General features: G+C 38.2%; 1 protein-coding gene across 1 annotated transcript in view; it reads right to left on the minus strand.

Annotated features, from left to right (window-relative positions):
- The window catches only part of ADCY2 (adenylate cyclase 2), a 197,480-nt gene that overhangs the window by 59,113 nt on the left and 125,423 nt on the right, over positions 1 to 12,944 (minus strand). The window contains exons 5-11 of the mRNA XM_079301150.1: positions 9,521 to 9,669; positions 8,262 to 8,373; positions 7,111 to 7,238; positions 2,350 to 2,508; positions 1,833 to 1,965; positions 1,327 to 1,503; positions 39 to 82 (exon numbers count right to left, since the gene is read on the minus strand). Coding sequence (XP_079157276.1) covers positions 39 to 82; positions 1,327 to 1,503; positions 1,833 to 1,965; positions 2,350 to 2,508; positions 7,111 to 7,238; positions 8,262 to 8,373; positions 9,521 to 9,669 — 902 coding nt within the window. The remainder of the gene's footprint in view (positions 1 to 38; positions 83 to 1,326; positions 1,504 to 1,832; positions 1,966 to 2,349; positions 2,509 to 7,110; positions 7,239 to 8,261; positions 8,374 to 9,520; positions 9,670 to 12,944) is intronic.

The raw sequence follows: 12,944 nt of genomic DNA on the forward strand, positions 1-12,944 counted from the left end.
GACTTCCTATGAATAAGTCATCTTTAAGATTGATTTACCTCTCTCTGCAACGCTGAAAATGATATTGCCCCATAGGGACATCCTAAAAAACAAAGAAACAAACAAAAAGACCCTTATTAATTACTATAGACTTAAATAACTTTTTAAAATAGTGTTGAAAACAGGGTGAGAAGGAGAAAATTTTCCAGTGTAAATACTTTTAGCATTCAATTAGAACTGTCTAAAAGAAAAATCCAGCTAGAAGTGGAGTGACCTGCAATAAAACTCATCATCAGTATAAACACAGATAAACCAATACAACAATCTGGATCCAAGAGTGTTTTGCTTTATCACAATGACTTCAATAGCACCACTGTTTGGATGTAGCCCAGCTTCAGCAAAAAACAATTTTAAGTGGTTTTGAAAAAAACAGACCTGAGTGGCCAAATACAGATAATGGTCATTATTTTTTAATTAATAGCAACAGCAGCCATCATAGCCACATTTGTTTAGTGATTAATAGTGATGGCTGGGTACTTCCTGTAATGAACCTGTCACAATAAACACCCTGAAGCACTATATTTATTAAACAAGAATATGTCTCATCAGTACAGGAACGAAACTGAATGCCAATGTTGAAAACTATCAGAATTTACCTTTACATATACTCTTTTAAGAAACAGAAGACAATGCAATGTAAAAGCTGCAGATTGACAGTATCTTACTGACAGAAGTGCAACAGTGTTAGTAAAATTAAAAAGAAATCTGTTCAGTGTAAAAGATGCAAAATTGAACTATAGTACTCTAAAATTCAGGCCTTCAACCACAGCTTGTAGGTCCACCTTCAAAAGGCAGATGTTACAGTATGGATTTGGTTCTTGGGGTACTCTGAGTAAAGTCCACTCAAAGTACCACATGGATTACTCTTAACTTCACAGCCTTTGCTCCAGGTTTGGCCATGTTCCATATGGAGAAGGTATCTAAATAGTCAATAAACCTCTAGGAATTTCTCCATATTAAAGGATTTCCCTCCTAAAAGTGTCGCATCTGGCTTTATGTTCAAAATATCTTTCCACAAGACGAAGAGCAACCACTGTACATGCTGTGACATGGAGGGTCAGCTCCCTGAGCTCTGAGGGTCAAATTTTGTACCAGACTCATAATTCAGAGATGCACTTGTAGGATGCATTATGGCTTGTCAGAATGCAATCCTTCCAGCAGCTTCACTGGGTTTATGCCCTGTACAACTACATGTATCTTGTACCAGAAATAACCAGGTATTTAGCAGTGAGCTTTTTGTTCTCAGATATTGCTCTATGGTACGAAATGACATAAGGAGGCCCCTACTGTTGTGCTTATCTTGCCGTTTTCAGTGGTCATGCTGTCCCTGTGGTGCAGGTGTGCAAACGGCTTGGCTGCTCCCCAGGACTCCAGGTACCGGGTCATGCGGACAGAAGCTCTCATTTTGGCTCCGTCGAGGGTGTGCCGAGGCCGAATGTGGTGCTGGGGGCTTCTCTTCTCTCCCTGGTTGGCAGAGGACAAAAGGTGAGATCAGTCCTCATGTTCACGACCCTCTGAAGCAGCAGTGCGTCATCTGGCACCACAGATCTCCATGATTAGGGACTTACAAATGGAGAGATGCTAAGAACCTGCAATTCTTAATGATATTGCTGGGAAGTATCAGACACTTATTTCTGGAGAGCGGGAAACATTTGCACAGCAAACATTACATATTTGTAGGCATCAGTAACAGCTCTGATCAATATCTTATTGTACTGAATTATTCAATAAAGAGATTAGTGGTCCTGCTCAAAACCAACCATGACAGGCCACAAAATAAAAGTACTACTAACCTTAGGATTGATTACAAAGTAAGTCTTAACATTATGCTCTTTCAGATATGGGTCCCTCACATCTCCGTCCCCATCTTCCACTTTGTAAGCTCCATTCAAATGTGCCAAGGTGACTGATGTGATGTGAACACGGCTGAAATTACATTTTAAAAGAGGAACAAAGTCACAAATACCAATCAAAAGCATAATTTAAACGTGATCAATCTTTTTTACTTGCTTTTGGATACACCTTTTATTTGCTGCTCACTTCTTTTTCAGCCCCTCTAATCTAAATTTTAGAAGTTCTAATGGGTATAAATCTAAAGGTTTCCATCCAGAAAAAATTGCTCCTTAAATCACAGGAAATACTGAGTGCCCCAGTTTTGTTTTGTTTTGTTTTGTTTTGTTCATCTCAGGACAGCACCTAAGATTTGGTTCATCACCTCCATGAAGGCTGATAGCTTAAGACATGGTGCCTATGCAGTTTTCCATGACTGAAAAATCCACGTATCCAAAGGATAGCAGAGAAGGCTCTTACCCTGGGACTCCCCCAGCTTCCATGTGGTTGGCAAGGGTCACATCATGGGACCAGACGTCGTACTGCCACTTCTGCAGCCCAATAACGCCGCACAACACGTTCCCCGAGTGCACTCCCACGCGCATGTTAATGTCCACGCCAGTCGCATCTCGCACCTTCCTGGGTGACAGCAAACCTCTGTTAATATACACAGCAGGCCCTTCCTTTTCTTTTAATGTGTCACTCAAATTGTGTAGATGGCACACCCCTGGAAGTGCTCAAAGCTGGACTGGGTGGGGCTTAGTGCAACCTGCTCTAGTGGGAGGTGTCCCCAACCATGGCAGAGGAATTGGAACTAGATGGTCTTTAAGGCCCATTCCAATCCAAAACATTCTATCATTCTATGATTCTATCAAAGTAGTAGGAACAACAGTAATAACATTTTCCTCTTCTTAGCTTGCTTCCATTCTTTCAATGCTATGATGATACCTTTCCTATTATGTATATTGGCAACAATTGTAGAAATTCTCAATTCTATGTCTGAAATTCCTTCTTTTATATTCATCTGAAATTATTTGGGAGGGCTGCTATGAATAGTGGAAATGTTTAATCTCATGGTACAACTTAAGGACTGTTTTTGTTCTACAGGCTGATTTTGGAGGTATGGAACTACTGTTACACCCTTCTATCTACAGACACTAAAGTTTACATCAGATCTAGTATCTGCCATATCTGAGAGAAAAGATGAAAAACACAACACCTCAGGACATTCCACAGCCTGGGGCTTGTACTCTTTTTGGGAACATGGGCTCAGTGCCATTCAGGCTGTGGAGAACACAGCCTCAACAACCTTCCACGTGCTTAGTGCATGCTGCACCCACTAACATTACAGAGCAAATAAAAAGGCTACCCTCACTGTTCAGACCACATCTAAACCTTTGACCTTTCTAGTGACAGAGTTGAGTATCTGTTCAACACATCCCAAATCTCAGAAGAGCCCTACACATAAGACAGGCATTTATCTTTGCAGAAGCAGCTCTTCTGAATCCCTGATGGAGGTCAAACAACCTGAACATTTCCAGACATATGACATATGGGTACCTAACCACATATGTAAAGAGTAATAAAACTAATTCAGATATCTACAGGCATAGACAGCTCTAAGAAATGGGAAGATCACAAGTTAGCTGGATTTACATACCCTAATTGATGTGGACCCATAAGGAACATGCACATACACTTGGAGAAATTCAGGAAGAAACAGCTAAAGGAAGAAACAACTACAGAATAAGGAACCCAAATGGCTCCTGTTGGGTGTATAGTTCTAGCAACATCTTCGATTTCAGTGATGAGAATCATCAGCTGTGTACCTTCTGAATTATTGAATTAATGTGCCAGGTTTTTTTTGTTTCTTTTTTTTTTTTTTTTTTTTTCTTTGAGGGAACATAGAATGCAACAGGCTTAAATTGATATGGTAAATCCTGCATTTAAGGAGTCATTCTCAAGTGGGGTTTTTTTCTGGGAAATGAAAGTAACAGGAGCATGACTGACAGTATTTTAATTCTGTCTGTGTCTCTCAAGTGTTTATTGGCATTTCTTTCCACATTGCCATTTTACACTGCTGTTGTGTAGCTGACACACTTGAAAATGAACTGCCTGTAAATGATCTTTGTAAGCAGTTTGCAAAACACAAACACCACTTTGCTCTGCACAAAGGCATATGACACAAGCCTAGCACTTTGGAAAAAAGGGTTTTGAAAAACTGGGCAAAATGGAAGTGGCACATTTACCCTCTAGGAGTGCTTGTCAAAAGACTGCCCTTCCATTTTCTGCAGAGCAAGTGGAATAAAGTGTGCTTTATAATAAGCTCTCAGGAGTTAAGCAGAGGAGCAAGAGAATTGTGCCAGAACTGGATCTCTTCTGTCTCATAAATTAAAGAAACCACAGAAGACATTAAATTAGCAGTGTAACTCTAAACAGAAGTAGTTTACCACTTCTCTCCTGAACTCCTTGTACAATTGCTATGACAATGAAGGCACTGAATGCATTCAAGAATGCAGGCCATCACATCCCCAGAGAATGTTTGCATTCCCCACAGAAAGCATATCTGAAACTTCCCACATTTATTTCATTTTCTGCTCACCCTGTCCTCTGGTTTCCTTTAGCACAGTACAGTCTGTGTGCCCAGCCTGGTTGGGCAGGCAAAATACTCATCAAGACTGTAATTTTTTTATTGCAATGTGAAATTTGAGTTTGCAAGCATTCTGCATTTTTTAGAGGCATGGTTATCTTGCAGGTAATTGTCACAATTTTACTCCATACAAGCAAGAGTTCAGCTCACTAGGAAAGAATCTACATGCTTTACTTGAACTTTATTCATGGACCAAGGTATCTAAGACTCACCTAGCCCTTTCTTACACACTTCACACATTGAGTGAGCCTTAGGCATTTAATTCCCTGCAAATTGCCAGCTTTAACAGCATAGTTTCCTTTTGGATCAGACCTGCAGGAATGAAATCATATCTAACAGGAAAATAAGGAAGTCACCAGACTGACAAGGGGCTAGAGGCTGAGCTGATTGGAAACAACACATATATTCACACACAAACATATTTTGCCTTAACAGATAAGCTCTGTCCTTAAAGTACCCAGTTAAGGTAGCCAGCTCTCAGCATCACAGGCATCACTGGCATTTATGGCTTGATAAAGAGAACATCCCATTCCTGGGCAAGCAGGCTGCAAACTATAAGAAACACTGGATTTGTTCCAACATAGAGCAGAGGAGCAAAGCAATTAATCAATGGAACTACAATCCATGTTTAAATGGGAACAGTCCATAGCATAGAGAAGCTGAATTGCTCAAAATGAAGCTACACAACAGGAGGTAAGAACCCCGAAGAAGACTTTGCAGTACAGTTCACCTGGCAATTTGGCAGAATTCCTCCTTTTTTGCTTCAAAGAGAACTGGAACTGAAACCATATTCAGGTGGTAAAATCTATATAGAGCTACTAATATAAACAGAAAACTAGTTTATTTCAGTATCTTACACACCAAGGGAGCAGTTTGCACCTCAGTGACCGAATACAACAATAATTTCTGACAAAAAAGATAGATAGAGCAAGTCAAACATATTGAGTGACACACTGCCCATAGCAAGAGTATTACAACTTCTCCTTTTACAGGGCACAGAAGTATACCAGGAGATGCTTCCATACAAATATGCAGCAATTACACAACAAAATATGGAGTTGATTAATAATCAGCAATTTTCATTCACCTGCAGGCTGCGACACTTGACATAATACTGTGAAAGGATGTGAAAACACAGGGTGCAGATTCCTTACTCCTTCTGTAAACAGGCTGTGGTAATCAGGCATCTGTCTATGGGAGCATTGGGGTTTCTGACTACAGTAATAAAGTCAGATCAGGATATGCTTTACAACTAACATATAATTTTCTAGTCTATAAGGCTGCTCTTACCAAGAACCTGATCGTACTGCATTAACAATGAACATACTTGATAGCAGCCTGAGGAGAAAGTTATTTCAGAGGAAATTGGAAGTTCTGAAGTGTGAGGAACTGACAGATTGCTCTCTGAGCTCAAGTGAAACATTGCATTATGATGTGTGATATATTTCAGTTCTTTGTGAAGGGCACTTTATGGCTCAAGCTTCGTGTTGTTTTTCCACCATCCTGTGACCTCCTATACTTTTTCCTCTTAAGTAACAAAGCAACAGGTTGATCATAAACTTTATGCAAATGCTCTTAACTCACATTTCTCACACAGCACACAGATTTTGAAATGCAAACCAGAAAGCTCTCATTTTCACTCAAAGGCTAGGGAAAAAAATCCCAACATTTTTAAGCCAACCAACAAGGGAGGGGCAGAATTTTGGGATGGACACCCTTTTACCAACTGCTCTACAGAAGGGATAGTAGCTTTACACTCTAGTATGCTAAAAAAGTAAATGGCTTAATTGCAGTACTGTTCTAGTATATCTAAGTGAAAAGAGAAAGTATCTAATGAAAGAAGCTGAAATGCTACCAAATCTGTAGACTTTAATCTGGCTTGGCAAGGAGAAATACTCACAAGTACTAATTTTAAAATAGATTTCTTTGGACACTATGTAAGATACAACAATTTTTGGATGAAGAAACAACATTTTAGAGAATGCAGCAACCTGATTCTCCTACTGAGGTTGGTTTTACAAAGGATTGTTAAAGCAAGGAGATCAAAATACTGGTTTCCAAAAATACTACACCTTTTCCATGAACACATAAAAGGGAAAAGCCAAATTTGCTTTAGTCAACCTACCCATAGAGTAATTACCCTGGATTGAATCAGAAGACCAGATAACAAAAAGCCAAGACCCTCTTGTGACTACAATTACACACATATGAGGGCAGCACTTAAGGATTAGAGGAATAATATTGTACGGCTACTTTCTTAATCATTAAGACCAACACAGTTCAACATAATTATCCATTTCATGAAGAGGTGCACACCACAGATACACCTCACAAGGATGGGCCAATTTCTTACTTTGTTAATCAGATGGTGGTTAATGTGATCTAGACAAAAACATAAAAATTTACAGAAGAGTATACCAAGTAAAATCAAAGTCCAGTTGATTTGAAAAAATAAATCACACACAGAATTCCCAAATATCCAGATCTCCACATGATACACATTTTTGCCAAGTGTAGCTCACCTAGATATAGTATAACTTTAGTGGAAGGAAACTGGTTTTAAAGGCTTTCCTAAAAAGTTCAGTACTTACTTAATGGCTTCACACATGTCCAGCCCCATTTTCACACAATTCTTGGCATGATTTTGAAGAGATATAGGTAGTCCAGAAACACAGTAATAGCAGTCACCTAAGATCTTAATCCTCATACATTCATTTTCCTGGAGGAAAAAAAAAAGCAAGGTGAGACAGTCACTTTGAATTTTAAATACATAATGAAGGGTTACTGCTGCAAAGATTGACTGACATGACATTAGCAAAGTTATTCTACTGCAGCTTGTTTCAGTAGAGAAGGGCTTGCTACAACAGAAATGCTGTGAGAGTTTAGTTGATCCTTCCACCAGTTATGGTCCTCAATGGGCAAAAGCAGGAAGTAATTTCACTTTAAAACATGTTCACACCTGAGAATAAAGAACTATCATGTCATCAATCTAAATAAAGCCTTTTTGTTTGAAATATGAAATCAAAAGACATACCCCTTTACATCTATGAAGATGTACTATGAAATACTTCCAGGAGCTAGCAATCACAATAGTGTTTCCATATTTTATACTCAAAGGCCATGTAAAGATTTTAATTTTTAGAAAACTGAAATTTAATTCTGGACAATAGTTTCTCAACAAATAAAAAACACAGGAAAAGTTTATCTGTTCTGAGCTTTCTGATTTTACCTTCACACATGAAATCTGATTTAATTTTTATAAAAATTACACCTAAATGAGCAGAAGAAAAATTTCTGATTCTTATTGATTTTTTCGTCGAGGCTGTGGTCAGTGATTAAAATTGAGTTGATCAATATTGTCTCTCTTCTCCTTCAGTCTCTTAAATGCTTTTTCTGAGACCAGAAAACTGAAAACTGACTAACACTTTTCTATCTCGAGTTTCTTAATCCTTGTTACTGCAAAAAATCTATTTAAAGAACTCTTCATCTGCAATTAAGCTTTATTTGGCTTCATGATCGGTCTCTATTGAAGAGACAGATATCTATTAGGGAGCTGTCTTGGGTTTCACAGACTCTGTCACTCTGGCAGAGATGTACTGTTGCACTCAGACCACAGCCAGACCAAATCCAGTCTTCCTGCCTAAGTCTCAGAAATGCTGCACGAACACCCCAAGAGGAAAGAAAAAACATGTTAAGGGTGAGTTTCTCATTCAAATGGGAGCAGCAGCCCACAGGAACCCACCTTTGCAATCTGATCAAACTTGCCAAACAGCTCGTTTAACATGTGCACCAGCTCTCCTGGCGAGCAGTCACTGGCCAGACGAGTGAATCCCACGATATCGGCGTACAGGATGCTGCAACAGAAATGAACAGGATCTTGGTCACAGCCTCCTTCTGCAGGACCACATCCCTCAGCCAGCAGCAAAACCTGAGAGCAAGGGCTCTGCACTTCACTGGGATATGCCCACACCCAAAACAGACACTACTAAATGCAGAGCAATAAATACAGCTACATTTGTAGTGCATATTTAGTTATATATTTATGTATATATAGGTAGATTTCCCTTTATGGGTGTTGTGTTTATAGGCAATATACACCTATAATTATCTTTATAGGGATTACCTTCTCAGGTATAACTTTTATAGGCATACCTGTATTTATAGGTATTAATAAACATTCTATACCTCTGCTACAGTATTGAAAAAATAGAAATATTTTTCCAACTCACAAATCAGCAGTACAATAATAGCGATGTAATTGTTTCAAAAAGTATTTGTGCTCACAAGAGAACATGAGCTTCCTCAAAAGTCCTGCAATATTTTTAATAAATCAGTTTCTAAGAATATCATTCAAACTTACTTGTCCAATAAAAAAAAAAAAAAAACCAAAAAAACAAAACACAAAACAAAACAAAGAATGAAAGAAAAAAAAAATCCAACCCCAAAACCAAACAAACAGACACAGGAAAAATATAAAGAAGAAAGAATGTTTGAAATTAAAGTTATTTATTTTTCAAGCTGCTAGAAATTTTTAATGAATAAATAGATCTGTCAGCAGAATATTTTATCTCAGTACTGTGCAAAATACATATGTGATACAGCTGCCTCTGTTTACGTGATACAGATCCTGAGAAGTTGTTCCAATTATGAAAATTGGATTGCAAAATTCTGATTGCAAAATCAGAATCATATCACTGACACAAATTACAATTTTGACTAGTATACATGGAAGCAGGATTTGGTACTTCAACCTGAAAAATGAAGACATTAGGAAAAAAAACCTATTATTGTGTGGCTTTTTCTCAACAAATCCTTTGTATTAACACACCTCTGTGGCTCTTCTGGAATAGAGCATTGTCAGCATTTGATCAAATTAAGGGATGCTACATATTAAGTTGCTGAAAAACATATTTTAAAAAATATTTTCTTAATTCCTCCCTTAACTCTTTCTTTCATTTTTTTTTTCTGAATTTTTTGATAAATTTTATTACAGTACCATACCTTACATTGGTGTGCCTTTTGACATACAAATTGTGGAAGTTGTTGGTGTTTTCCAGCTGGCCTGCCTTTGGACCTTGCAGCCTCTGAATGATCTCTGCTTTCATTTCCATGGCAATGTGAGCAGGCAGTAAAGAAAGAAGAAGACGCTCCTAAAATTAAAAAGGAAATTTCCACAGTTTCTTTAAGGACAATAAGATAGTATGGCATCAACACTGTGCAGGGCACACCCTGCTGTCAATACTGCAGAACATTTTGATGAGGCTTGCACTCAGGGCTGGTACAAGCTCCAAAGTTAATCAGTTCCTTGAAGAATGTGACAGAGATATACACACATTTCCAAGCAATACCTGCCTTCTTTAAGGTTTTGTGTACATTAGAAAAAGCTTAAGCTAAGCTCAATATATGATGAATTTATCTACAGGAATCTTTTCAATATCTGATTAGTATGAATCAAATAAAACAAGAGTCACAAGGCCAGTCCAGAGGACTTTCAGGAAAATGAAGTCTGATTCAAGCAGGAATAAGTTATTATTCTTTTTTAAATTTTAAATGTTCTGGCATAATTTCAGCAGTTAGATGAAACTAAAATAAAAACACAAAACATTCTGAAAATGTCGAACTTTTGCAAAACATTTTGATAGGTATTCTCTCCTTTAACATGGAATTTGACTTTTTTTTTTTAAATTAACCTAAAAGCATACTGAATATTTAAAAAACCCAAACTACATATTTTTCCTCATCATTTGGTATTAGGGTCTTCTTGTTCATTTGATATTACTTCTTTTAAAGCTCTCTGACACATTCATTTTGCTCATTTTACCTGTGACAGCTTTAGACTGATTTCCTACTTTGGAAAACAGATAAACAAGAACTCTGGAAAAAAAAAATCCTTCTTGCTTTATCATATTCCATATTGAAACTGAACAAGAATTCCCCATTTTCCCATAGTTGGACAGGAAAGACTCCTTCTGGCTAAGGATAAAAACTAGAAGTCTGAACCAGTGAAGAGGGGGAAGACATCTGAAAAAGCCCCTGACACAGTCAGAGAAACAGCTACACCAGAAAAGATGATGACCTCGAAATGTGCATGATCCTCAGGTGTTACTCAGAATGATTCATTCTCTTTGGTTCACAAGTATTTTTGGAGACTTTGCAGTTCTGTTCATGAAGGTACCAGAAGAAGTGTAGCCATTAATCCAATCCTCTGCCTGGGATAATTACTCCTGTTCAGGTCTATGACCTTGAGTAGAGCACAGCAATGACAGGGCTATAGACTCTCCTAATATTTGCAGCAACCTTGGCTATCTATCTCTGTCAAGTATAATGAAAAATTCACATTCCTCATAGCATTTGTGCACTTGTAAGCAAAACATTCAATTACTTGAGGCCCTGTGAAACTGCTCCTGCACATATTTGGCAAAACCTTCTATTTCAGTGAATCAAGACAGAATCTTGCTTTACTGCTAATTAATATTGAACTAATAATTTATTTCTTAAATGCAAGATTAATTTAGAATGTTTAGGCATTTTAGCAAGTTCACATCCATGAGACTAGTGTATTTTCATTGCTTATTTTTATTGGCAATGTTTCACTTCCACTGTTCCTTCGTAGAGGTATTTTGCTAACTTCTAAATAATACCTATACAACCAATCAATTTTTTTAATAATGAAAACTTGCTCTTCCAGGTTTCTCTTTATCTAACAGTACAGGGTTGTTCAGACTTGTTAGCAACTATAATTACACAGTTAATGAGAGGTGAGTACTTTTGGGTACAATTTTGTATCACTATACTCTTTTTATATCATGGATAGTAAATGCAAGCTGGTTCACTGTCTTCCTATGACTGTTATGATTCCAGACACAAAGTGATGCAGACACCTAATGTCCAAGCTACTGCTTACATTTTTGAAACTCAGAAAGGTTGGCAAAAGGTCATAAAGCAACAAATGTTTCCAAGGAAGCAAGCAAAAAAAAGTAAAATAAAAAGTTTTCATAGGAAGCACATAAAATCAACTACAAGCTAAAGAATCATATGATGAAAAGGTAAACAGAATGCCCTCCTTTTGTAGGGGACATCAGGAGAGATGCAATATTCACTCTTCTTTGTCTCTTCAGGGGAGCCCACTACTCCATTCAGTTTAAACAGCCTGATGAAGCTGTTCACCACACCAGAATTCCCTCCAAACAATGTTCACCTTCCTCCATTTTCACTGTACAAAAGAGAGGTTTGAACCAGAGGTTGCTTTAGAGAGCTGCAATTGATGAAGCACGCTGTAGAGCACTTTGCCATATTCAGCTGCACACACAGCCTTCAGCCACCCTCTCCACCCTGCAGGCTGCAATTGCAAGCATTCACACTTCAGTCTTGACATTATCTCTTGTGTGATTGTTAATTTTAATTTCTTTCACTAAAAGACAGCTGCGAAAGAAGGTGGATCTCAACTACCCATGAACACTGTGGCTGGGCTGGTCAGCTAAAGATCCTAAGAAATGCACAGCACATAAGTAGACCTCCTCCTTCCTGCTTTGTCAGCTGTTGACTCAAAGGAGCATAGTGGAAGGATCAAAACCCTTACTGATCACCACTTACCATGTGCTCACAGTGCACAATGTTCTGCACTGAAATTCCTGCAGGAACAATTCAAGGCACACCACAAATCAAGACTGCTGCTTATGCTGGCTTTATATTTGGTAATACATTCCATTCTGTACTATTCTCCCCAAAAGGCAGAAAATCTACACATCAAAAACTAGTTGAACCGAGATACAAGACACTGACAATAATCTTCCTTATTTGTAGTAGACAGAGAAGCCACTCTCAGAGCTCTAATCTGTAAAAAAAAGCTGAAAGAATTCTGAATGCAGGTCAAGAGGTACCATTTAAAAGTCTTCAGAAAGAAAACAAGAATACCTGCTTCTGGTGAAAGAGAAACTGGTGTGCTATGAAAATAATGAAAATATCCTCACAAATGTCCTTCCCTAGAATATTAACAACATGACCTTAAGAGCTCATACAGGGGATTGATGCACACAAGACTGTTTCCTGACTGTTCACGTTCCCTGGGACTGTGCTATCCTCTCAACCATTCCAGTCATTTCCAGTTGATACCTTTAAAGTCCTGGGCTAAAGATGGAGCCCACTGAATACAACATTAAAGTGCCTTTCAGTACTATAGGGCAAAGTACTTCTCTCTTCTCCACCTTGACCCCACTAGAAGGATAGCAAGTAGGTATCCTCCATGGGCTCTCCAGCGGAAGATTTTCTGTGGAATATGTCAAACTGCTATTTGAGCTCCTATTCTCTCCATCTCTCACATCCGAGTTCAACTCTTTGTCAGAATTTTCCCTGAATCATACAGATGACTTTAGTGATCCTTAGTTGCACATCACTCCTCTAAGGCTTGACAAACTCTGGTTGCTTT

The sequence above is a fragment of the Erithacus rubecula genome (assembly GCF_903797595.1).
Source record: "Erithacus rubecula genome assembly, chromosome: 3".
Lineage (NCBI taxonomy): Eukaryota > Metazoa > Chordata > Aves > Passeriformes > Muscicapidae > Erithacus > Erithacus rubecula.